This window comes from Taudactylus pleione, unplaced genomic scaffold (genome assembly GCF_031769625.1).
Source record: "Taudactylus pleione unplaced genomic scaffold, aTauple2 ptg000290l, whole genome shotgun sequence".
Lineage (NCBI taxonomy): Eukaryota > Metazoa > Chordata > Amphibia > Anura > Myobatrachidae > Taudactylus > Taudactylus pleione.
Genome location: NW_028284692.1, coordinates 4,809,562 through 4,837,480, shown reverse-complemented (window position 1 = coordinate 4,837,480; position 27,919 = coordinate 4,809,562). Strand labels below are relative to the sequence as shown.

Here is a 27,919-nt window from a genome sequence, read left to right as displayed (position 1 = left end):
GAGTTGTATGCAAACCTGATGGTTTGCATACAGCTCCGATATTTGAAGATTGGCTATGGCCAATGGGGGTAGAGTGGGGGTGGGTTCAGACAGCATTCCAGAACACAGGGGTGTGTCTGCCCCATTTTCTGGGCGTGCTGAAGCCAGTTGCTGTGCCCTGCTACCCTGGTTCACTGGCTCAAACTATGTGAAACACTGGCCTTCCCGAGTTGAAGGTTACTCAGATAACCGATGGTCAGGCAGAGTGATCCAATGCTGCTTCCTCGGATGCAGCAGTGGATCACAGAAGCCGGCAGGTGGGGTCTATTTACATAAGACGCCTCCTGCAGCATTATCATATTTTAGCATATCTGCTGCGTCCAAAGACACTGCCATGATGCTAAAAGTGTACAACTCTAGATCAGGCCCAGTAACATTTGAGTTAAAGAGGGAGGATATAATTTGTCTGTTGACCTGAACATGAACTGTGATCTAGCTGTGATTCTTTTCACTACAACAAGCAAAAGCTTGCCAATAAAAGTCAACTCTAGGGCATATTTGTGTCATGATGAACATACAGCAACAAAATAATCTTCATTGAGCAACATTATCTTTGGTAGCTAGGATAGAGCTAGCCTAGGTATCCCAATTATGGCACCAAAAATGGACTTTTGGAGATTAATGTTTGAGGGCATCTTTAAGAAGACAAACTAGTGACACCACTTCTGACTTTGTACAAGGTGAAGTTGGTCCTCTACTAATTGGCTCTTGAATCTCATTTTGTTCATCTTTTAGAACACCAACAGCTGCAGTGCTAATAACAGACAGAATTGTGTCTTATATAAAGAAATAACAGGATGTGTTGTTAGTAACATTATATAATAGTAATCAGTGGCGTAAGTTCATCCCAGATGCCCGGAGGCAAGTTATAATTTGGTATCCCCCCCCGCCCCCGTCACACCCGCTGACACTGTAATGTAGTAATTCGCATGCAGACATGCTATAGATAGATGAAGGCAGCAGCTGATCGTGTGACAGAGCTCTCCACTAGTGTATGGTGGCTTCTCAGGTGCCGGGAAGGGGTGCAATGTATTGGGCGGCTGTGACGGTACACTCCAGGTACATAGTTACAGCCCTAAGTGGGGTGAATATGTTGTGGACATGGAGGAGGTGCCCCCTTCAGAGCTGGAGCCACTCTCCACTCCTCTACTTACCGTCCAAGGTGGCAGGACAAGCACTGCCCCACAGGTTCCAGTAAACAGATGCACCAGGGTGTCCGACTCTCTATCTTCTGATCTTCTCCCCTGCACACAGGAGACTGGAGCGGGGCCCGACCAGGGAGGTGCAGGGAATGTAGATACTGTTGAGTGGGAGCCATGGTCACTGCGGGGAGGTGAGGGCTGAATCTAATCCCGCTAGCCATGCTTCCAGTCAGCACCGGCGCCTGCACAGAAGCAGGAGGATCAGGCAAGGGTGGGTACAGAGTGTGCTGGGGGGGCGATCGCTCCTTCCCCCCCGCCTTAGTCCACCCCCTGCACCTACGGCCGTTCCAATAATGTATACCATGTGAATCAAGCACTGAGAGCACTGTATTACAATCAAAAAGTTAAATATTTAGAAAATAGCTACCTCTGGACCTCCACTACCATATCCATCTGGGAGGGTAACTGACTTGGAAAACAGAGCAATTGTGAACCCCTGCCGACAGAGTGTGGCAATATGCTTTTATTTGATGTTCAATGTTGTAATAAATTTGTCTTTCTTTTACTGGCAATATTGCACTATGGGCAGGGCCGGACTGGCCATCGGGCACTTCTGGCAAATGCCAGAAGGGCCGATGGCCAAATGGGCCGGTCCGGCCGAACACAGACATACCCGACACTGCAGCACCGCCTCACGGGCGGCGCCATGTTTACCAAGCATTTACTATGCGCGGCCGCGTCATGACGTCATCACGCGGCCTGCGCCTCTGTGTGAGAAACACGATTGGGGCATTTTAGACGCTGCGCCGTGTTATGTGCGGCCGCGTCATGACGTAGTGACGTCTTTACGTGGCCGCTTACCTCAATTTGTCTATCTGCTGGTACTGGGCGCCCTCTGCCTACAGTGCGATGCGCGGCGCCCAGCGCTGAATAGGACAGCAGCCACAGCCTACCACTCCTTGTGACTCCGCCTCCCGAGTGCCTGTGAGCAAGGTCCGGTCTCTCAGAGCCCAGCAGAAGGGCTTTGTTTGCTCAGGACTGGAAGCTGCTGTAGTTGTGCAGGTACTGGAACACCAGGTCAGTGTTCTAATCCTCCCAGCCCACTGCTACCCCATCTAACTGCCCTCCCATCCCAGTGCCCCCTCTCTCCCCATTCCAGTGTCCCCTGCCATCTCACTGCCTTCCCTTCACAGAATCTCCCCCATGTCCAGCCCAGTGCCCCCTCTCTCCCCATTTCAGTGTCCCCTGCCATCTCACTGCCCTCCCTTCCTAGTGTCTCCCCCATGTCCAGCCCAGTGCCCCCTCTCTCCCCATTTCAGTGTCCCCTGCCATCTCACTGCCCTCCCTTCCCAGTGTCTCCCCATGTCCAACCCAGTGCCCCCTCTCTCCCCATTCCAGTGTTCCCCGCCAGCTCACTGCCCTCCCTTCCTAGTGTCTCCCCCATGTCCAGCCCAGTGCCCCCTCTCTCCCCATTTCAGTGTCCCCCGCCATCTCACTGCCCTCTTTTTGTGCACATATTTACATTACATTGAGCATAAAGAATATGATTTGGTGCTGGACCACCAACCTGAGGCACCCCTGCTAGTGTCCCGAGGCACCCCAGGGTGCCGCGGCACACTGTTTGGGAACCACTGCTGTAGCCTAAGGGCTACATTTTGTAAACTTAGTCGGGTGAGGGTGCCTTAAAATATCCTTAAAAGGTCAGGTGAATTTCGTATGTGGTTCACTGCTTGCAAGACTTCATTTTATTGTGTTATAGGCTAGCTCTCCTATCACCACAATGTATTGTCTGATTGGCTAATAATATCAGGGGCACTACTATTGTGTGGGGCATTACTGTGTGCCATAATGTATAAGGGGCACTACTACACTGTGGCATAATGTGTATAAGGAGTACTATAGTGTGGCATAACGTGAATGGGCTCTTTGTGGTGTAATGTTAATGGGCACTACTGAGTGGTGTAACGTGGATAAGGGGCTCTACTGTGTGGTGTATTGTGAAGGGACACTGACAATACTGTGCAGTGTAATCATACTTGCCTACTTCTGAAAAAGCATTTCAGGAAGATTGTGAAATCAACACCTATGAGCGCAGCGTTAAAGTGAACGTGCATTGCTACATCTGAGAGGCGTGTCATAATAATCACTTACATCCAAATGTTAAGGAGCCATAAAGCAGTTAGTAAGATCTACAATCATTGTGTTTAACAAGTGGTTCAATATACTGTAAGTGGCCACTAGAAACCTTATATGAAAATGCATGTAGCCATAGGGATCGGGCTGGGTATGGATTGTCGGTGGTCGGGATGCTGCTGGTCAGAATACCAACAGCGGCATCCCGACACCCATAAGAAAACAAGGTAAGTCTAACCCCTACCCTAACCCTCCCTTGTGCCTAAACCTAACACTCCCTCCCCGGTGCCTAAACCTAACCTCCCCCTAGTACCTAAACCTAACCTCTCCCTCCCCGCACCCTAAACCTAACCCTCCCTCCCCAGGCCATAACCCTGCACCCTAACCCTCCCCTAAATGGCGATACTTACCTTCGGGATGCTGGCAGGCAGGATACTGGTACTGGGATCCCGGCTCTGTCGGGATTTTGGCACTGGTATTTATATGGTTGGCATCCCACATGCCGGGATGCTGACTACATCCTATAGGGATCATTGTGCCTTATAACCAAATGCAGGGAAATGGCACTGATAATCCCTTTTGAATGTATATATCTCTTTTTTCCCCCAAGTATATAACAGCTACATAATGGGGGTAAGGTGCAATCAAGGAGTTTGCTAGACTCTTCAGGGAGGCAGAGAGTATTACTACTGTTTCAGGGAGTCTCCCTGACAATGAGGGAGAGTAATCAAGTATGGGTGTAATGTGATGAAGGGGCACTACTGTGTGGCATCATTTGAATTGGAGGTACTATTGTGTGATCACGCCCCTCTCCACATCTGATTTTTCCGCCGCGTGTCTGCAGCATGCACTCTCCCTTCGCCGCTGTCTCTCCCTACTTCAATTGTGGATGGGGACACCAATGCTCTTTATGTACACAAAGCACCAGAATGTGGAGTTTCGGCTCTGCTTTGGTGTGCACAGATGTGTCCTCCTCTGTGTTCATCATTCCAGTTTCTTTTCTAAACAATTCCTACAGTGATCAGTGATCACCAACTAATCCTCTACAACTGCTAAGCTAGGGCTTGGTCAATTGGGAAAATGCCTTCCCTTTTCTTTGTGTGTGACTTACACCAGAGGTTCTCAAAGTCGATCCTCAGGACCCAACAGGATTCAATTAGAGGTGAAATTGGCCGATTTCGCCAACGACGGCAAAAAAACGTCCGTTTTCCACCTATAAACTGGAGAAAACTCTTCTCCAGCCTATGGCAGGCAAAAAAAATTAGCAAAATCCCTATTTTGGGTAAAAATGTGGGGATTTCTTACAGAACCCTTTAGACAGCCCCCCTAATGGTACTTTATAAAAAAAAAAATTGTAAGTTGCGTACTTTGGCAAAAATATTTTTTTTTTGGTGAAAAATGCGTGTAACGTATTGGGTCTGGTATTTTGGAGGGCCATAAGGATGCGCCAAGTGTTTAAACATCACACTTGGCTGGCATAGGCATTTTTTTCAAAACGCTAAATACACGCCTGCGCCAGCCACGTACAATGTTTAAAACACTTGGCGCATCTTTATGGCCCTCTGAAATACACAGACCCAATGCGTTAAACGCATTTAAAAAAAACATTTTCAGCAGTCATTTTTCGCCAAAGTACGCAACTTACAGTACGAAAACATTTTTCACTAAAGTATGGGGGACTGTCCAAAGAGTTCTGTAAGAAATCCCCACATTTTTACCCCAAAATAAGAGATTTTGCTAATATTTCCTCATTTCTCAAAATGTAGAAAAGTTTTCTCCATTTTTACATGAAAACATGAGATAATATCAGCGGTAATTGAATTCGGCCCATAGTTGATGTTTTCCAGGTCACCTAGCAGGTTCACAGGTGTGACTTACATCAATGAAGTGCCAGCAGGGGCGTACCTGTAATGGGTGCAAGGTGTGCGGGGCACACGGGCCCCAGGGTCCAGGGGGGGCCCCACACCGCACACCCTGCACCCATATGGCTACTTACCTCTCCGGAGTCCCACATTGGCGCGGGGGTCTGGCACTGAAAAAACTACTGGAAAATGGCCGCAGTGGCCTTTTCCTGTCATTTGCTCATACGCAGTACAGGGAAAATGGCCGTCGTGGCTATTTTCCCTTTGCCCTGCGCTTAGTCTGTAGACTCTGGACGCACTCTAGTGCCCAGAGACTATAACTCCGGTGCTGGCCGTGCACAGCTCAGTGCGCTCCCGGCTGCCGGGCAGAGAGGAGGTGGCCCATGTCGGAGACTGCACACGGGCCCCCTCCTCTCTAGAAACATCCCTGACTGCCAGCTTTAACTAACAGAACCAACCAAGGGCGGCATGTACTAGGGATTGAGTATGCTGGAGGTGCGGGATGCCGGCTGATCTCGATCGTTTTTTTAAAGTTGCAATCATTTACAAGGCAAACCTGAACTGGTTTTGCCTTGTAAATGATTGCAGCTTTAAAAAAACGATTGAGATCACCCGGCATCCCGCACCTCTGGCAAACTCTATCTCTATTACATGCTGCCCCAAATGTATGACTATGGCACATGTTTGAATCCCCTGTAGGGTGAGCTCTCAGCTCTGTATGTGTATTTTAATACAGAGATTGATGTACACTTGCATGTTCTAATATTAATTATATTTGTAATGGCATAAGCTTAGTGGGAGGAGTCAGGAATAGTAAGGGGAGGGGTCTGTGCCAAGGAGCAGATGCTGACGCCAGTGTGGGCCTGTGTGTGCTTTAAATGCCAGGGCCTATTTTTAGTCCCAGTCCGGCCCTGACTATGAGCCTGATTCAGACCCGCTCGCGAGTGCATAACGCTTGCAAGCGGGTCGATGGTGGCCCAGTGCGTACATGCGGCGTGCGATCGCCCCAGAGTGAGTGAGACCTTCACTTGCTCCGGAGCTCGCAACAAAACGGGGTGGCTGTCGATGTTGATCGACAGCTCGCCCCGTTTTGTAGGCGGGTAGGGGGGGTGGCTGAACAAATGGAGGCGTTCCCAAAGGAACGCCTGCTGTTTGTGGGCGGCCCTACTGACATCACTCACGATGTCATTAGTGGACTTCCGGCTCTATTAGAGCTGGAAGTCCACTTGGCATTGCGAGTGCTGAGACCCTACCACAAGGGTCTCCTCGCAATGCTGATGGTCGCGATAATCGCAACCATCACCAGGCCGCTCGCAGAAGCTGTGGGTGGTCACCCACAGCTTTGCGAGCGGCCTGGAGGCCGGAATTAAAAAATATAGGGACGCCCTGATTCAGAGCAAGCCACGCAAATAGCGTACGCCTCTGAATCAGGCCCTATGTCCCTTGTTTTGCTTTTTTTGAGATACTAAGGGGTAAATTTACTAAAGTGAGAGTTTCTAGAAGTGGAGATGTTGCCCATAGAAACCAATTAGATTCTACTTAACATTTAACTAGCACCTTCTAGAAAATAAAAGCTAGAATCTGATTGGTTGCTATGTGCAACATCTCCACTTCTAAAAACTCTCACTTTAGTAAATTTACCCCTAAGCATAATTTTGGGAAGAATTATTGTGGACATGCTGACCTTCTGAAAGTATTTTTACTGCATATATAAGAAAGGATTAAGCCCTGAACAAGAGACGGTGAATCCCCTTTCTCATCAAGTATTGCTTTATGTAAGGACTTTCCTATTTTTTTTATGTATCTGCGCCATTAGAGGAAACCTATAGAAGCGTAGCCAAAGAGAAAACCAAGTGTAAAACATTTTAGAACATTTGGAAGTACCAGCTAAGTAGACATAACAAAAGAAATCGGAAAGTGAATCATGTTTAGCTACTGCCATGAGAGTAAAAGCTCCAGATTATGGAAGCTTGTCAAGGTCTAGAGATGTTAAATTCAAAGAAACAGCACAGAAAATAACAGCAAAGCTGAAGATTGATATGCAGAATCATCCTCATGTGTCACTGGACATGCCAGCAGCTGGAGATGTATCTGTACAAGAGGCTACTAGTCATAGAAAAGGTCTTCTGCCAGGCCAAATATCGGCAAGCCTCCTAAGAGGTATGACAACGAATTTGCAAATATTGCATTCAGTGAGTCTCTGGATACTCGAGAAGCAAAATCAACATTTCAGTGTAAGTCTAAGATAGGAAAAAGGACTTTGCAAGATCTAAAGGTCACAAGTAAGGAAGGCATCCAGCACTCCTGAGCTTGTGAGTCAAGAGACTGTTGTTTTGGTCCATGCTATTAGTGAGGGGACTCTTACTGATGTGTCTGCCAAGAAGACCAGACTAAAGTCACATGATCTGTTGCTGTTTTCTTATGTGCTTAGCCCAAAATTTCTTACAGTTTGCTACAAAAAAGCTTTGATTGAACGTTTGTGTAAAATGGAGAAGAGTAGCTTGTAGTGAGGGGGAATGTTTAAGGTGCAGGCTCCGTGTTACTCCTCCAGGGAGGCTTCATTCCTTGTTCCAGATGGCCACTGACCTACAGTAAATACTACACATGCGAGGTGCCATTTTGTCACTGTGTTAGAGCAACACAGTGGGAGACAGTTGTCTTCTACTTAGCTCCAGAGAGTCCTGTGAATACCTACCACCAAAATGCTTTCCAGTGATACTGCACTGATATACGCTAGCTGCATATACTCCCTGGCTTGTGAGCCGTATGACACCCTACTCTGCTGAAACTCTGCTCCATCTACCAGTGTGTATAATAGTGAGTACGGCTGTACCTGGTTTACCTTAAATAAAAGCACTACACTGGTTAACTAAATGGGCTGTTTGTAGTCTCAGGGCATCTTCTGGTGTGTACAGAAACCCTGCTACATTATCAGGCCTGTACAAACATATTTGCAACACAGTTATGTGGAGTTGGACAACCACTTTACTTCTGATAGGCCACCATCAGGTATCCATTGACTTCTGCAGAAGAGAAGGAGAAAGGTACAGAGGGAAGAAGTGGAATCAAGGTAAGAGGGAAAATGTGAGTGGCACAGGGGTAAAGTACAGGGCTAAAAATGGGTGGAGGGGTAAATGGCAGAAGATGGTAAGGAGGATATCTATAATGGGACTGATTCACATGCAAAGTGTCTGTAGTTGGCGGCAGCTGGGGAAGCCTGATTTACTACCTTATGCTAATGCTGGATTCTGTAGGGCTAATGCATGTGTTCCTGCGCCTGAAAGCAGAAAGCCGTGCTACCCATTGATTTTATGCCAGTCGCCGCAACTGTCTTCATTAGTATTGGCACTTGCACCAGTCCAAGGCTTGCTGCAAGAGACCCGTCAGAAACAGGCTTCCATTCGAACTCAGAAACATATTGAGCTTTTGCTAAAAGCCCACGATATTTCCATGACATTGGTGCTTGGATTGTTACTGCCCTGAGGGAGGCACTGTCGCTGCCCCATGGCACCTGCATGTGGCACTATCCGTACTGCAGAGCTGCCCAGAGCATCCAAGGGATTCTCCGCACAGGCACCCTGCAGCCTGTGGAGCTACCCGAAGCATACTTAAGATGATGCTCAGGGCAGTGCTCTAATTACCAGATCCAGCGATCCCCCCCCCCTGGGCTTGATGTCATGACGTCATAGGTTTAGGGGGTGGAGCTGGCACAGGGTGCGCTGCCACCTTGTTATGGCTCTGCTCAGAATCGTACAAAGCTTTTGATACAAGCCCACGGCACACCCACACGACTTGCTACACTGGAGAAAATAGTTTGTGTTAAATGTCTTAGGGTTCCATTTATTAATGATCGCAGTTGCAGTGCAATCTGGGCTCGATATTAGTGCTCATGATCATATCGGATGCGGCCATTTTTAAAGCAACAATCATTTAAAAGGTTAAACTAAGCTGGTTTACTCTTTAAAATTTAATTGCCACTTTAAAAATACAGGAAAACTTGCAAGCTACTGTATTAAATGTAGACCATAGGATGCTACAGGAGAAAGATGCGCAGTGCAGTAGTGCATGTCGAAGGTCAGACCTCTGAGGAAAGAGCCACTGGGACCTAGTATATATATATATGAATTGTGAAGAACTAGAGTGCGCAGAAAGTGATAGAAGCAGCTAGGATAATCAGTGTCTAAGGGCTCTATTTATTAACATTATTTTTACTAAAATAAAGTGAAAAAGGGTGTTTTCACACCCTTTTCACATTATTTTAGTTTCACCTGTAGTTATTACAGGGCAAGGAGTAGAATTGGTAAAATTCTACTCCAACCCCTAGTATCACTTATTTTTAGTAAAGCAGATCGCATTTCCCATAATTGTAATGGGAAATGTGATCCGACCACAGTTACTAAAAATAAATTGTAAAAAAATACCGGGGGAGGCCCTGTGATAATAACGCCACCTGGAGGTGGCGTTATCCAGGGTGTCCCCCGGTTACCGGGCTGCCACTCTGCTCTAACGGGGAGAGCAGAGGCGGGAGCCGGTACCAGTAATCAGCTTGCGGTCTGCAAGCTGATTGCAGTAAAAAAAAGAAAAAAAAATGTTAACATTTTTTTTTACTTACCTGAATCCAGGGACCGGTGATCGGGCCTCCGGTGATGGCTCCTCTCCGGTCAGCTGGTCTCCCATAGTGCCCTGCGGCCCGGTCATCAGGTGATCGGGCCCCAGTGCAGTATGGGAGATCACCTGATCGGGAAGCCCGGAGAAGATCACCGGAGGCCAGGAGGATGCAGGTAAGTGTAATGAAGGGAGGGGGGGTCGCAGGGGGGGGGAAGGGGGTCCGCGATTGTGGGGGGCGGGGCTTAGCGTCAGTGGGGGGTAGCAGCGACGGTGGGACGGCGCATGCACGGGCTCTTAGTCGCGGTATTTTTTCTGAAAATACCGCGACTAGAGTGCGCATGGGATCCGCAGGGACAGAGCTTTATCACAAGCTCTGTCCCTGCAAGGAATTTGTAATAAATCCCTGTGATATTGCCTGAATTCGCAATGCGAATTCACTCGGTAATATCACACTACAATCCGCATTCAATATGCGGATTGTAGTAAATAGAGCCCTAAAGGAGTTCCTCCTAACCTCCACCAGACAAAGAAATGAGATAGACACAGCTCACCAGTGCAATCACATGAAATATAGTTATAACACATGAAATATAGTTATAACATTCCAAACCACACTAGAAAGTTAAGTGGTAATAAAATCAAATCCTGGGTCCTAGTGCCTGGCAGCTACAGGGCTGCAAACAGGGGCTGTGCAGAGTGCTCCTCTCTAACACTACCTCCCCCCCTCAAGGCTGCCTCTAGATACATGAACATCATACAATTTAGAGGTCTCACTTACAACCAGAAGGTGTTATGCAACACAACATAATAAAATACACCAACATTTAAATGTGTTCCGATCCATATTTCTGCAAGAAAACATTCAAGGCATGAGATGTCAAACCTTTTGTCAACTTGTCAGCAACTTTGTTTTCACTGTTCATATGAAATACCAGCTCTCTAATGAAATGGTGCTTGATAGCAATATGTCTTGGTACTGGAAGATAAATCTATTACACCTCTGTTGTCACATGCAATGTTGATGGTTCCTTTTAAACTAAAAATACCTAACTCACACTAAGGTGTAAATGTACTAAGAATCATGTTTGATTTCTAAACTAAAACACTGGACATCGCCAGAACGTGTAATGCTCAAACTCACAAATTTACTAAATCAGCGTATTTGGTTGTATATTTAGATTCGATGGTGATATTCAGCGATTTCTGGAATGTGCGAGATCAGTCGATTTGCCCCGTTTACAATAAACTGACAATTATTTTCTGACAGTCGGCAGCGGATTAAAAGCACTGCACAGATCATTATGATCTGTGCAGGCTTTTGAGTTAAAATAAGTAAATAATGGATTGATTTAAAACAAAATAGCTTGCCCCCCCTCCCCCTAAAGCATAACCAGTCTTGGACCTCTGAACCAGGTCTGGTACTGGAAAATCATGAGGAAAACTGGCGTGGGGTCCCCTTGTTTTTCCAGTAACCAGCACTGGGCTGAACCAGCCGGGGAGCTTACAGTATAGCAGGGAGACACAACACTTGGGCTCCCCCTGTCATAATGTAAAACCAGCCCCAAACTTGTCAGCCCAAAAATCCTCAGAAGATGGAGACCCCCCCAAAAAAATCCTGAGGATCAACCAATCTGGTGGCGGTGGGTGCGGGGGTATTTGTGTAAAAGAAAGATTTAATATTGTTCTTTACAGTGGAACTACAGGTTCCAGCAAACCTGCCGCAGCATGCAGCCACTTGGAGAACCACAAATGCTAGTATGCCCTGGACATTAAGGGCCCGCCGGCATTTCTAGTTTCATTGTAAAGAAAATATTACCACTGACAGGACACACACATCCATTATTGTAACCCTTTAAAACAGACACTTCACACTTACTTACTCCTTGGATGTGCTCATCCCGATCTCCATCTAGTAGTCCAAGATCTTGGTAAAACTAAAAAAGCACAGTCACCTGAGCCCACGGACACTCTGGGCCTGATTCAGCAAGGAACGCAGTTGCTTATGCGTGCGCAATCTGCCGATTATTTTGCACTGTGCTTGCGTATGCATCTCAGTGCACGTGCGCGAATCAGCCACTACGATCGGGACTGCGATTGCAGAGGCTACGTAGACCCATGGTTGAGTGATTAACAGGAAGTGCCATTTGTGGGTGGTAACGGGGGAGGGGGGGTGGTCAGGCAAACACAGGCATGCCAGTGCGTTGGGATGGCGTTGCAGGAGCGTGCTTAAATTAGGCACTGCGAAACAATACGTGCGCTGAAGTAAGCAATTCCTGAGTGGGGTCTGACCTGCCTTAACTGTGCGTATGGGTCCGATGTTACTCGATGTTACCGATTGTTTCACTATGTTGCCCAAGTATACGGATGTGAGTAAGGGGAAGTGGGCATCGTCATGTTAGGCTGTGATAGCATTGCGAATGCAGACATTTTAATATCACTGCTGATATTAGCAACTGCGTATAAGCAGAATAGCGATCCATGCTGAATCAGGTCCTCTGTACACTATGGGCCTGATTCAGACCCGCTCGCGAGCGCTGAGCGCCCGCAAGTGGGTCGATGTTGCCCTAGTGCGCATGCGCATGACGGAGGGAGCTCCGTCGTGCGCATGCGCGAGACCCGAATAGCGACGGCCAAGCCGTCGCTATGGGTCTCGCACCAAAGGGGGCGTGCTGTCGATGGTGAGTGACAGCACGACCCCTTTGGTGGGCGTGCCGGGGGCGTGGCTGTCCAGACGGAAGCGTTCCCATAGGAACGCCTACCGTCTGGGTCCGGCCCCACTGACATCACTAGTGATGTCAGTAGGAGTTCTTTTGGCTCTGATAGAGCCAAAATCACTCCTGGGCTTGCGGCAGCGAGACCCTACCGCAGGGTCTCGTCGCAAGCCCGATGGTCGCGATGGTCTTGACCATCGCGACCATCTTTTTGGCCCCTCGCATAAGCTGTGGGTGGTCACCCACAGCTATGCGAACGGCCAGGAGGCTGCTCCAATAATAATTGTCAGAGCGTCCGGCTCTGAATCAGGCCCTATGTTCAGCGCTAGTCAAGATATGACAGTTCCCACGTGGGACACTGCACAACACAAAGGTAAAGTGCTGATTAGCTAAGAGTCGGACACTCTGAGACAGAGGATGGTTTCTATGGCAGCATCCACTGAATAGCTGACAGTGTCTGGCTCTCAGCCAATTGGTGATTATTTTTTTATAAATGATGACATTTCCATATGTTAATCCAAAATTTGGGAAGCACATACCCAAAACATGGTGAAAATCTATACAAGAAAATTTCTAATTATGGTCACTCAAAACTTACATGAACATTACATCTACTGGGAATTAAATCCTATTTTCATACCAACCTAAGGCATTTCTAATTTAACTAATCGTCACCTGTTTATTGCCTGGGAGCAGTTGATGCAGCAAGAAAAAGTGCTTTCATAACTGGATGAGCAAGATCTTGCAATGCTTAAAATAACCTTTATGACACCTCAATTAGTCCTGACTTGTACACAGGGCCGGCAATAGAAATCTTGGTTCCCTGCACATCATGATTTTTAGGCCCCTTATCTGTCCCTGATAGGTATGGGATGGTCTTTATTGGCTCATCCTCCATGTGTCCCTCCAGCCTCATCCCTTTGTCTCTCCAGCCTCATCCTCACCTGTGTCTTTCCAGCACCATCCCTGCCATGTCTCTCTAGCACCATCTCTATGTTTCCAGGCCTCATCCCCCCTGTGTCTCTCCATCTCCATTAGCTCATCTCTCCTGCATTTCTCTGCCTCATCTCCCATGTGTCTCTCAGACTCACCCCCATACCTTTGTCTCTCAGCCTCACCCCGCTCGTCTCTCAGTCTCACCCCCCCAGTATCTTTCTGCATAATTTCTCGGTGTCTCTCAGCCCCATCATCCTGTGTTTCCAGCGCATCCCCCTGTGTTTCTCCAGACCCATGTCTTCAGTTCCACTCCCCCTGTGTCACATAATATCCAACCCCCATCTGACCCATATCTCTGCAGCCTAATTTAAACTTACCGAATAAGCCTACTGCTCTATCACAAAACCTGAGATACTTTGCTTAAGTATGTCATTGTATGTCATTTTTATTAATTGTTTTTGTATATATTTAAAGCATTGAGAGTTTTTTCTCATATTAATCTTCATTTAATAAAAATGGTCTTTGTGATTCTTATTGAATCTATTTGCATGTGAATTCAGATAATCAACACTGCATATCTGTACTACAATTTATTATTTGGGTACTGATAACTGGGGCTGACTGAAGGTCTAATAATTGTTGTGTTGTGAGCTAAAGGCATCCTAGTTGGAGTGAGTAGCTCCTGCTGCAAAAAAACTTTTTGGCGTCAGAACTATTAATTAATAGTAAGTGTTTGAGATACAATTGAGTGTAATATTTTTTTTTAGAAGACCAGGTGGTTGCTTTTTTGATCAACCCTGTGTCAAACCCATGTTACATAAATTCAACTGAATGCTGATCATGACAAGATAATCTTCCAGCAGCCTCTAGTCTCAGAGGGACCTCCCAGCCCCTCTGCACCCATGGCTCCTCCCCCTAGTGTGTCGCGATCATTGTGGCCAGCAGTAATCAAGCAACCCGACGGCACCCCCCTTCTGGCGACTTCAGAGAGGAGCAGTCACTAGTAAATTCAGTGCTGCCCCAGTGTCTGCATACCAGGCGGCAGCAGAGAGCAGCAGCCGCTGGGGAAGCCTGTCTCCACTGATGTTATCCAGTGGCTGCAGAGAATAGGAGCCCCAGGGGAAGCTAGCTCTGCCGCCACTATGTTTATCTGATGGCAGCAAAGAGTAGAAGCCGCTAGTAAATCCAGCTATGCCCCCCTCTCCCCACTGATGTTACCTGTCGGCTGAAGAGAGCCGCAGCCGCCGGGGAAGCCAGCATTGCCTGCTTGTATAGAGGAGCAGCCTTCAGCATCCCCAGTGTATGCCTGGCAGCTGCAGAGAGGAGCAGCAGACAGGGAAATGCATAATAGGGATGGCCATCGACCATCTATGGTTAAGAATCATTAATGGTTAGCTACCGATGGTCAATGGCAGATTGGGAATCAATGTTTTTTTTCTGGTTCCCAATATCATGACATGCCCGCTAAGCCCAGCCCCTGGTGATGATTGATCCATGGCCCTCTGTGCCTCCCACCTGCAGTGGCCATTGAGGGGTACAAACCTTCAATGGTTCACCATAGATAGTTTTGTGCCATCGACTGTAATTACAGATGGATCAATTTATCTATGGGCAGTCCACTGATGGCCATCCTTAAGGCATAACCACGATGGTCACAATAGCCCGATCATCGATGGTCCGATACATCAGTGCCCAATTTTTTTAAATGTTGATATTAATTTTTATTTGTTCATTTTTTTTATTATTATATCTTATTGGACAAGTTTAAATATACTGTACTGTATGTTCTTGATCTAATTCAATCATCAAAAAATTGAGATGTATAGTTAGGTTTGACTCGGTTCTTTTCACCAAATCAGTGCAAATTCAGATTAGTTTGAATTTATCTTATTGGCTATCCAAAACACGTGAGAGTCAGATAACCATTTTTGAGATCCAAACATATCCAATAAAACCGAGTAAAACTGAACCACTCATATCTAAAGAAATGCCTTCATCAAAGCTTGTGGTGAATGGCAAATGAGCAATTGCATCAGAAACTGCTTAACAGAGGAAAAGTTATTGGTCATTTCTTGCACCTTGTGAAGGCAGTGGAACCTTGCAGTTTTCAGCTGAGAAGTCAAGTTGGCAATGATGTTAACTAACACTTGTCTATACAAAGGAGCACGAACACACTGGTCTCCGCCATATAGAAGAACCATCTCCTTCCAAAAGTATGATGACATCGGGCTTGGTTCCTGCATTGATAACAGAAATTTGACAATATCGAGGCCAAGCAGCTGGATCAGCACTTCTGGAAGGTTGATTATAGTGCCTATGAGATGAATTTGTGCGTTTGGTTTGGTGTGGTGAATTCCCATATTTCTGTTCTTGGAAAGTCATGCACTGTTTTGTTATGGTAGATGTTCCAAGTATTGGTGAAACCCACACCCTATGCAGGAACAGGTACTGGCTTTGTGATATACTTTACAATATAGTATACAGAGGAATGGACATTTGTGAAGGGACAAACACCTTAGCTTAAACACAGTTTTAATAGCCTGGGATTTAGGCTAATGTAACAAAGTTCTGCACTGCATTTCCTGAGTTTCAGAGGATGGCACCTAAGCATCACCTCAGCTCATTTAATTCCCTTTACAATAGCCAGGGTTCCATTTGAAAAATAAAATAGGGATTGATTTGATGAGCCCTATAGGAGAATAAACATTGACTTGCAGAAACATTCAACAACCTAAAAAGTCTACAGATTAGTATTTTTATTGCAAGCCAGTAGGTTCTTAGGGGTATATTTACTATAGTGAGAGTTTTTAGAAGTGGAGATGTTGCCCATAAGTGTTGCCTATCAGGAAAAAGCTTCTGGAAGTGTCACTTTTCGGAGCTGGCTGTATACCGGCACAATACAGCTCCATAGCATTCTATGGGGACTGCAGTGCCATCCACTGCAGACCACTTTTATACATATGGGGTTTGCACTAGGGGTGAGCGGGTTCGGATTTCTGAAATCCGAACCCCCCCGAGCCCCCCCGATCCGAGTCCGATCCGAGTCAGGCTCGACTTTTCCCGCCTGACTCGGATCTGAAATCGAGGCAAAACGTCATCTTCCCGCCTTCCGAGTCTCGCGGGTTTTGGATCCTATATAAGGTACACACGTCGGCGCCATTTTCTCACTCGGCTGTGGACAGTGAAGAGGGAGGGTGGGAGTTAGGGCTGTGTAGTGTAGTGTAGTGCTGCTGTTGTCCACTACTTCAAAGTCCATAGGGGCTGGCTGTGTTGTGCTGTGCTGCTGTTGTTAATAGGGGCTGTGTCCACTACTTCAAAGTCCATAGGGGCTGGCTGGACTGTGTTGTGCAGTCAGTTCTCCATAGGGGCTGTGTCCACTCCAAAGTCCTGTGCAGTGTCCCAGTCCTAAAGGAGTGCTGTAGTGTTGTCCAGGGGGTGCTCTGTCCATCAGGGGTGCTCCCCCCAAGTGCTAAAAAAATAATATATTTTCTGTGTTTGTGAATTGTGTGCGCAGTAGCCGCACGTGCATCAACAAAGTAGTGCCAAGCGTGCGCCTGTGTCATAAGTAAAGGGCCGGCTGGCTTGACCGTTAAGGGTGCTGTAACCCCCGAAAGTACACTCCAGTCCAAACCAAAAAAAAAATTATTTTCTGTGTTTGTGAATTGTGTGCGCAGTAGCCGCACGTGCATCAACAAAGTAGTGCCAAGCGTGCGCCTGTGTCATAAGTAAAGGGCCGGCTGGCTTGACCGTTAAGGGTGCTGTAACCCCCGAAAGTACACTCCAGTCCAAACCAAAAAAAAAATTATTTTCTGTGTTTGTGAATTGTGTGCGCAGTAGTCGCACGTGCATCAACAAAGTAGTGCCAAGCGTGCGCCTGTGTCATAAGTAAAGGGCCGGCTGGCTTGACCGTTAAAGGGTGCTGTAACCCCCAAGTACACTCCAGTCCAAACCAAAAAAAAAATTATTTTCTGTGTTTGTGAATTGTGTGCGCAGTAGCCGCACGTGCATCAACAAAGTAGTGCCAAGCGTGCGCCTGTGTCATAAGTAAAGGGCCGGCTGGCTTGACCGTTAAGGGTGCTGTAACCCCCGAAAGTACACTCCAGTCCAAACCAAAAAAAAAATTATTTTCTGTGTTTGTGAATTGTGTGCGCAGTAGCCGCACGTGCATCAACAAAGTAGTGCCAAGCGTGCGCCTGTGTCATAAGTAAAGGGCCGGCTGGCTTGACCGTTAAAGGGTGCTGTAACCCCCAAGTACACTCCAGTCCAAACCAAAAAAAAAATTATTTTCTGTGTTTGTGAATTGTGTGCGCAGTAGCCGCACGTGCATCAACAAAGTAGTGCCAAGCGTGCGCCTGTGTCATAAGTAAAGGGCCGGCTGGCTTGACCGTTAAAGGGTGCTGTAACCCCCAAGTACACTCCAGTCCAAACCAAAAAAAAAATTATTTTCTGTGTTTGTGAATTGTGTGCGCAGTAGCCGCACGTGCATCAACAAAGTAGTGCCAAGCGTGCGCCTGTGTCATAAGTAAAGGGCCGGCTGGCTTGACCGTTAAGGGTGCTGTAACCCCCGAAAGTACACTCCAGTCCAAACCAAAAAAAAAATTATTTTCTGTGTTTGTGAATTGTGTGCGCAGTAGCCGCACGTGCATCAACAAAGTAGTGCCAAGCGTGCGCCTGTGTCATAAGTAAAGGGCCGGCTGGCTTGACCGTTAAAGGGTGCTGTAACCCCCGAAAGTACACTCCAGTCCTAACCAAAAAAAATTATTTTCTGTGTTTGTGAATTGTGTGCGCAGTAGCCGCACGTGCATCAACAAAGTAGTGCCAAGAGTGCGCCTGTGTCATAAGTAAAGGGCCGGCTGGCTTGACCGTTAAGGGTGCTGTAACCCCCGAAAGTACACTCCAGTCCAAACCAAAAAAAAAATTATTTTCTGTGTTTGTGAATTGTGTGCGCAGTAGCCGCACGTGCATCAACAAAGTAGTGCCAAGCGTGCGCCTGTGTCATAAGTAAAGGGCCGGCTGGCTTGACCGTTAAGGGTGCTGTAACCCCCGAAAGTACACTCCAGTCCAAACCAAAAAAAAATTATTTTCTGTGTTTGTGAATTGTGTGCGCAGTAGCCGCACGTGCATCAACAAAGTAGTGCCAAGCGTGCGCCTGTGTCATAAGTAAAGGGCCGGCTGGCTTGACCGTTAAAGGGTGCTGTAACCCACAAAGTACACTCCAGTCCAAACCAAAAAAAAAATTATTTTCTGTGTTTAGCCGCACGTATATATCAAATCGATATAACATAAATGGAGGACCAAACTTTCTCCGATAAAAATAAAATAGAGAAAGATCAAGAACCACTTCCTCCTAGTGCTGAAGCTGCTGCCACTAGTCATGACATAGACGATAACATGCCATCAACGTCGTCTGCCAAGGCCGATGCCCAATGTCATAGTAGAGGGCACATACAATCCCAAATGGCAAAGTTCAGGAAAATGACCTTGAAAAAGACATTTAAATCAGCTGAAGAGAAACGTAAACTTGCCAATATGCCATTTACGACACGGAGTGGCAAGGAACGGCTAAGGTCGATCCCTAGTATGTTCATGACTAGTGGTTCAGCTTCACATGACGATGGAAGCCCTCCTCCCACTAAAAAAATCAAAAGAGTTAAGCTGGCAAAAGCACAGCGAAGAACTGTGCTTTCTAAGAAGATATCACAAATCCCCAAGGAGAGTCCAAGTGTGGTGGTGGTTGCGATGCCTGACCTTCCCAGCACTGGACGGGAAGAGGTGGCTCTTTCCACCATTTGCATGCCCCCTGCAAGTGCTGAAAGGAGCACCCACAGTCCACTTGCTGATATGCAAATTGAAGATGTCACTGTTGAAGTACAACAGGATGAGGATACTGGTGTAGCTGGCGCTGAGGAGGAAGTTGGCGAGGAGGATTCTGATGGTGATGTGGTTTGTTTAAATCAGGCTCCGGGGGAGACAGTTGTTGTCCGTGGGATGAAAAAGCCCATCACGGTCATGCCTGGGCAGAAGACCAAACATTCCACCTCTTTGGTCTGGCAATATTTCTATCCAAATCCGGACAACAACTGTCTTGCCATATGTACCATATGTAAAGGTGAAATAAGTAGGGGTAGGGACGTCAACCACCTAGGAACATCCTCCCTTATACGGCACCTGCAGCGCGTTCATAAAAAGTTACTGTCAAGTTCAGAAACTTTGGCTAAGACCGTAAGCAGTCCAGGGACACCTAAATCCCGTTGTCCTGTTGTATCCAAGCGCCTGCAAACCACACCGTCAACTCCCTCCTCGTCAATTTCCTCCTTAGTCAGGATCGGAAGTAGTCCTGCAGGCCATGTCACTGGCATGACTGACTCTCCTATCCGGGATTCCTCTGGAGGATCCTGCATTGCTACGCCTACTGCTGCCGCTGCTGCTGTTGCTGCTGCTGGGAGTCGTTCATCATCCCAGAGAGGAAGTAGGAACACCACTACTTTTACTAAACAATTGACCCTCCAACAGTCCTTAGCGAGGAGGATGAAGTACGACAGCAGTCATCCTGAAGCAAAACGTATAACTGAGGCCTTGACTGCTATGTTGGTGTTAGACGTGCGTCCGGTATCCGCCATTAGTGCAGTGGGATTTAGACAATTGATGGAGGTAGTGTGTCCCCGGTTCCAAATACCGTCTAGATTCCACTTCACTAGGCAGGCGATACCGAGACTGTACAGAAACGTCAGAAAAAGTGTCCTCAGTGTCCTGAAAAATGCCGTTGTACCCAATGTCCACTTAACCACGGACATGTGGACAAGTGGAACAGGGCAGACTAAGGACTATATGACTGTGACAGCCCACTGGGTAGATGTATCACCTTACGCAGCAACAGCAGCAGCGTCACCAGTAGCAGCATCTCAGAAACGCCAGCTCGTTACAAGGCAGGCTACGCTGTGTATCACCGGTTTCAGTAAGAGGCACACCGCCGACAACCTCTTAGAGAAACTGAGGGAAATCATCGCCCAGTGGCTTACCCCACTTAGACTCTCCTGGGGATTTGTGATATCTGACAACGCCACCAATATTGTGCGGGCATTACATCTGGGCAAATTCCAGCACGTCCCATGTTTTGCTCACACAATAAACTTGGTGGTGCAGAATTTTCTGAAAAGCGACAGGGGCGTGCAGGAGACGCTTTGGGTGGCCCGAAAAATTTCTGGCCACTTTCGCCATTCAGCGACTGCGTGCCGAAGACTGGAGCGCCAGCAAACACTCTTGAACCTGCCCCGCCATCACCTGAAGCAAGAGGTTGTGACACGGTGGAACTCAACCCTCTATATGCTTCAGAGGATGGAGGAGCAGCAAAAGGCCATACAAGCCTATACATCCACCTATGACATAGGCAAAGGAGGGGGTATGCACCTGACTCAAGCGCAGTGGAGAATGATTTCCGTGTTGTGCAAGGTTCTCCAGCCCTTCGAACTTGCCACACGTGAAGTCAGTTCAGACACTGCCAGCTTGAGTCAGGTCATTCCCCTCATCAGGCTTTTGCAGAAGCAGCTGGAGAAAGTGAAGGAGGAGCTAAGACGGAGCGATTCCGCTCGGCATGTGGGACTTGTGGATGAAGCCCTTCATTCGCTTTGCCAGGATTCCAGGGTGGTCAATCTGTTGAAATCAGACCACTACATTTTGGCCACCGTGCTCGATCCTAGGTTTAAAGCCTATGTGGTGTCTCTCTTTCCGGCCGACACAAGCCTGCAGAGGTGCAAAGACCTGCTGGTGAACACACTGTCAGCTGAAGCGGAACGTGACACGTCAACAGCTCCTTCTTCATTTTCTCCTGCAACTGGGGCTGCCAGGAAAAAACTTAGGTATCCTAAGCAACCCGCTGGCGGTGATGCAGGACAGGCAGGACCAAGTTTGGACATCTGGTCCGGACTGAAGGACCTGGCAACAATTTCTGACATGTCTACTGTCACTGCATATGATACTGTCACCATTGACAGAATGGTGGAGGATTACATCGGTGACAGCATCCAAGTAGGCATGGCAGACAGTCCATACCTGTACTGGCAGGAAAAAGAGGCAATTTGGAGGCCCCTGTACAAACTGGCTCTATTTTACCTGAGTTGCCCCCCCTCCAGTGTGTACTCCGAAAGAGTGTTTAGTGCAGCCGGGAACCTTGTCAGCGAAAGGCGTAGGAGGTTGCTTCCACAGAATGTGGAGAAGATGATGTTCATCAAAATGAATTATCAGCTCTTCCAGGGAGACCAGCCTCCAGAAGGTACAGAGGGACCTGTGGTGGTGGATTCAAGTGGGGACGAGTTAATACTTTGTGAGGATGAGGATGTACACACTGAAGAGGGTGAGGAATCGGTGGATGAGGAGGATGAGGATGACATCTTGCCTCCATAGAGCCAGTTTGTGCAGGGACACATTAATTGCCAGCTTGTTTTGTGGGGGCCCAAACGAACCAATCATTTCAGCCACAGTTGTGTGGCAGACCCTGGCGCTGAAATGATTGGTTTGTTAAAGTGTGCATGTCCTGTTTATACAACATAAGGGTGGGTGGGAGGGCCCAAGGACAATTCCATCTTGCACCTCTTTTTTTTCTTTGCATTATGTACAGTTTGGGGCCTAGTTTTTCAAACTGCCATCCTGTCTGCCACTGCAGTTTCACGCCTAGATGGGTCACGTGTTTGTGCCGCCCACTCGTGTTGCTTAGCATAGTCATCCAGCTACCTCGGTGCAACCTTTTGGACATAAAAACACTATTGTGAGGTGTGAGGTGTTCAGAATAGACTGGAAATGAGTGGAAATTAAGGTTATTGAGGTTAATAATAGCATAGGAGCAGAAAAACCTACAAATTCTGTGATTTTAGCTGTTTTTATGCTTTTTTAAAAAAAAATACAGATCCAAAACACAAAACCCAGAACCCAAAACACGGAAGGGTGGTTTTGGCAAAACCAATCCAGATCCAAAACACGAAGAAAGATCCAGATCCAAAACCAAAACACAAAACACGAAAAGTGGCCGGTGCACACCCCTAGTTTGCACCAAACCTTACATAACAGCAGTTTTTAGAAATTTGACTGCCTGTTCAGCATTGGTACATCCCGCCCTGTGCTACTGTGCTTTTAAATGAGCAAACACAATTTGTTTATAATACTGTTTTCTCTAATAGTCTGCTTTGTATCTGCACAAGTATATGTGCCATATTAAAGGTTTAGCTCCTGTGGAAAATACAGCCCCCCATTACCCTATGTAGATAAAGTAAAGCAATAATGTTAATTAATTTATTAAGGGTCAGCTCTCTCTTTATGGGGTGATGACATTTCTGAGCAAATTTCATAATAAGGACTTTGTGATACATTATTTAACATTACACAACTGCCAAAAATCTATCCAAAAAAGCAAACAAATGAGAATCTGAATATATTGGTAAGTGCCAACAACCTGCTGCTCTATTCCAGCATAGAGTTACTAGTAAATGATAAATATAATGAAACATTAATGTGCCGCACCTCTGCCTGCAGCACTGACAGCTGACAACTCTTTCAATTCAATTCCAAATATTTAGCAACTGCTTTTAAATAATAATCTTTCTTCTCTTCTTTGTTTTGTTACGCTATGGCTTCTCTCCACATTACCCTACGTCACAATATTAATATTTGCCACAGCTCCTCCCATAAGCTGTTCTGGTATTGAATCCACATAATAATCTCGTTAATAAGACAAAGCAAGCAATTAAAAGAAAGTAGCTGCTGGATCAAATGCAGAGAACAAGTTTTGCCACAAAGTTAACACTGAACTCATGAAATTATAAAAGAATGTAGGACAACCCACGGAGAAGAAAGCCTAGCAGACAAGATATGACTGACTTATACATGGGATGAATTCATAGTCTGTGCACTGAACAGATCGTACCTGCACACGAAACTTGGCCATCAAGTCATCATGGAAACAAAGCCAGACCTGGACACCTCCAGTGACCAAGTACCAGACATGACACGTACTATGGCGGTGAGACCTCCTGAAGCATGGAAGAATGGTGGGCGGCTACTGTCTGGACTTATAGGCTCCAATGTGCTACTTGGAAGCTGTGCTTTGCTAACCTGCGTGTACACTCAGGATGTTGCCATCTTTGAAATTGACTTTCTCATAATCCTGTCTATCATGATGGTCATCTGTATTCTGTGGATGTTTTTTCAAATGTATTTCACCTGGAGGTACAAAAATGCCATTCTGTTTAAGGATTGCCAAGCAGGACCAATATGGATGAGAGGTCAGTCAGCTGATCAAGCTTTTTGTGATACCTATTTGATTATGCTTTAAAGGTAATGGTTTTTTTTTCCATATAATTTTATTGAAGTTTTTTCAAGAAATTATGTACATTAAAAAAAGGATAAAGAAAGTAAGTGCTGAAATATCACATGTCATCTCATACAAAATACAGGAGATATAAACTTTAAGCCGTTAGTGGGGTAGACAAAGGGAAACACACTAGGTTAGGAGGGACCAGGGAATGTAAAGACATCTACAAATGAATTAAACCCTTCCCAGGCAGAATATCAATGGTAACAGACAGAGGCTCTATTAAAATAGTGTGGAAATGAAGTCAATTGATGTAACAAATACCAGTTAGTACATTCAAAAATATTTGATATATGGTTTTGAGTTTGTTCATCTAAAGTATCAATACTGTATTATAAACCCCATTTTTTTGTAAAACTTTTCTACATTATTGTTCACATCAGGTAGCGTAGAACATCTATAAAAGTACAAAAGCTGCAACATTTTTAGTTTAACTTCATTGAGAGAGGGAGCTGATTTTGAGGTTCAGTGAACCAAGATAACTTTTTTTGCAACAGTGATTACAATAGTGATAATAGGGGATATCACTTGTCCCATGATATTTTAATTAACTATATATTTTATGTAGTCTGTTATTCAGCAAATCCGCTAAGGTATCCATAATCCATAACAGAACTACAGTAATATTAAGTGGCATTTTATACACATGGGCCCTCATTCAGAGCCGTACGCTCTGAGCAGAGCGCACGCTCTGAATGAGGGCCGGGCTCCATTTTCATGGAGCGTCCTCCTGGACGCTCGTATAGCTGTGGGTCACCACCCACAGCCTATACGAGCGTGCTTTGTGATGGCCGCGATGGTCGAGACCATCGCGACCATCGAAATTGCGAGCCGGAGCCTGCGGTTGAGGTTTTCAACCGCAAGCTCCGGAGTGATTTTGGCTCTATCACAGCCAAAATCACTCCCACTGACATCACTAGTGATGTCAGTTTGCCGGCTTCTGACGGGAGGCGTTCCCGTGGGAACGCCCCCGTCAGGGAGGCACGCCCCCGGCACGCCCACCAAAGGGGGCGTGCTGTCAATCAACATTGACAGCACGCCCCCTTTGATCGGACACAACGAGCGAAGGACTTTCCTTCGCTCGTCGCGTCTGGCGCATGCGCACGACGGAGCTCCCTCCGTCGTGCGCATGCTCAGTGCATAACATCGACCCACTTGCGAGCGGACAGCCGCTCGCGAGTGGGTCTGAATCAGGCCCATGACTTCCTAAATTCCACAGAATAGCCACTTACGTGTCACTTGCTTGGAAGTGAAAACACTCGTGTTTCCCAATGTGATGGACATCTGAAACAAATTAAATGAATTAGCCCGTATAAAAGAAAGTAGAAAAAAACTATGAAAATATAGGTCTCAAGAGCACATACCAGCAAAGGCTAACAAAGGAACAAATTGTTGAGCTGGTGGAACAGTCCCTTCAGATCAAGTCTGCCCCATGTAGACTCTAAAGCAGTTAAGAGGTATGGCACAACTGAAGACATGGGCCTGGGGGCAAGTTTTGAGCATAAGCACCCTCCTTTGGCTAGTACTGTTGCTATATATTTACATATAGATTAGGTGTCCCTTTGTGTCCTAATCCCTATGCCTTTCTTGTATGCCCTTGTTTAGCTACAAAAGTATATATCTGTTTGTATGTTTGCCAGCCTCTTTCTGTCCATGTACTGTAGAAACATAGAATTCGACGGCAGAAAAGAACCATTTGTCCCATCTAATCTGCCCCTTTTTTTTTACCTTTTTGGTAACCTCAACCCTATATAGAAACAGAGAATTTAACGACAGAAACATAGGGGTAAATTTACTACAATGGGAGTTCTATTAAGAAGTGATGTTGCCCATAGCAACCAATCAGATTCCATGTATTATCTTCTAGAAGGTGCTAGATAAATGAGAAGTAGAATCTGATTGGTTGCTATGGGCAATATCACTTCTTAATAGAACTCCCACCTTAGTAAATTTACCCCAATAGAATCATACAAAACGTACATGTGTCTAATTTGATGTTCTTGTTGCTCAATGGTTTTCCCATTTACAGCATGTGTTTTCAAGAAATATTAATTTAACAATTAGAGCCATATAAAAAAAAAATTCAAGTTTATAAATTGTGGCAACGCGTATACGCTAAATGCTTGCACACATGTTTTTTTTAACTTTCTAACTTTTTATTATTTATTATTAACAAATAACAGTAACATTTAATAGAATGTTATAGAAAAAGAGGAATTAATCATGCAAAATATAATAGCTGAAAAAAAAATAGGTGGTTACATAACATAAGTATTGGGTAGTTTATGGTTCTAAGAATAAATCTGCTAGCTATACTTAGGTTACATTCTATACATTTGACTGAAATAAATGTGTAATAATGTATGGCAATGAGCAGTGGTTGTAGCACTATAAGCCATGTGTTATTTTGAGTGTATAGCTAACAGAAAGGATCTCACACATAGTGGAGCTCATTCAGAGTCGGTCGTGAGCGCTGAGCGCTCACAACCGACTCGATGTTGCCCCACATCGCATGTGCACGATGGAGCCGGCTCCATCGTGCGCATGCGTGAGACCCGGCTAACGACGGGCGCTCCATTTATTAGGGGTCTCGTAGCAGACGGGGCGAGCTGTCGATGTTGAGTGACAGCTCGCCCCGTTTTCTGGGCGGGCCGGGGGCGTGCCCGGCCCAACGGAGGCATTCCAGTCGGAACGCTTGCCATTTGGGGGCGGCTCCACTGACATCATTGCTGATGTCAGTGGGGAACTTCCTGCTCGAACAGAGCAGGAAGCTCCCTGGGGCTTATGAGTGCCCAGACCCTACCCTAGGGTCGTAAGCGTAAGCCCTGATGGTCGCGATGGCCTTGACCATCGCGACCATCACCCATGTCGGTTGTTAGAGCTGCGTGTGTTAACCCACAGCTCTGATTCAGAGCGACCGATTGCATCTAACGACCGCCTCTGAATGAGGCCCAGTGTGTCTTTCTACCTGTTCTGTGAGCCCCATATCTTATCATATTGAGGTTATTTGTAACATATTTTTATTGTTTTGCATTGGTTTGTGTAAACACAAATAAAAAAATCAACTAACAAAGAGGAATCCAGAACCAGCACCCAGTCCCCAGCAATGAATGCTGGAGCAGAAACTCAGCATGAACCCTAACACTCTAAAGCAGAGATGTACTAAGCCTTGGAGAGAGATAAAATACCAACCACTCAGCTCCTGTCACTTTACAGGCTGTTTGAAATATGACAGTTAGGAGCTGATTGGATGGTACTTTATCTCTCTCCACTTAATCTCTCTCCAAGGCTTAGTACATCTACCCCAAGAGAGGACACTCAGGGCAACAACCACCATCCATAGAAGTACCAATAGTATAGTGAGTAGAGGGACTCAGAGTAGGTCAGGAGCTGTGATGTTGAGAGGAAGCAAAGTAATTTGGAAAGGTGATCTGAAGTACAGTGAAAGAACAGTCCACTTGAACCTGCAATGAGCAGGAGTGTTGTCCATAGTGATCCTGACTACCAGCAAGTGAGTACAACACTCCTGCTTATTGCAGGTTCAAGTGGACTTCCAAGTGCCAAGTCCTTAGGATGCCCCAGGGACTTCAGACCACAATGCTTGCTGGAAATAAGAATGTCCCTGTTTTGGACCTTACATGGACCATATTGGGACCAGAGGTAGCAGACATTGAACCGGATTGGATTCGGAGACTTGAACAGGACTGGGACTGGTGGTAACAGCCGTAGAGCCGGAGTGGAACCGCAGACTTGAACCAGAATGAGACTAGAGGTAACAGCAGCTCAGCTGGAGTGGTTAGTAACCAGCCAGAGTGGAGCCACAAACTTAAACCAGAATTAAATCAGAAAGGATTGCAGCCAGCCGGAGTGGGACAGCAGGCTTGACCTGATTGGAACAGGAGAGAGTAGTAGACTGTCAGAGTGGAAAAGCAGGTAGTAGCAGTCAGCCGGGCCGGAACAGCAGGCTTGAACGGTAGTGTGACTGGAGAGAGCAGCAGCCAGCCTGAGTGGGACCACAGGCTTGAACCGGATTGGGACCGGAGGTAACAGTAGCTGAGCCAGACTGGGACCGGTGCTTGAACGCAGACTGGTAGGTACAGGCTGGAAGTACCATACAACACAGTACTG

General features: G+C 46.4%; 1 protein-coding gene across 1 annotated transcript in view; it reads left to right on the top strand.

The window, feature by feature from the left end:
• The first annotated feature begins 23,374 nt into the window (after positions 1–23,374).
• LOC148511842 (proton channel OTOP2-like) overlaps positions 23,375–27,919 on the top strand; it is a 45,367-nt gene continuing 40,822 nt past the window's right edge. The window contains exon 1 of the mRNA XM_088482702.1: positions 23,375–23,702. Coding sequence (XP_088338828.1) covers positions 23,375–23,702 — 328 coding nt within the window. The remainder of the gene's footprint in view (positions 23,703–27,919) is intronic.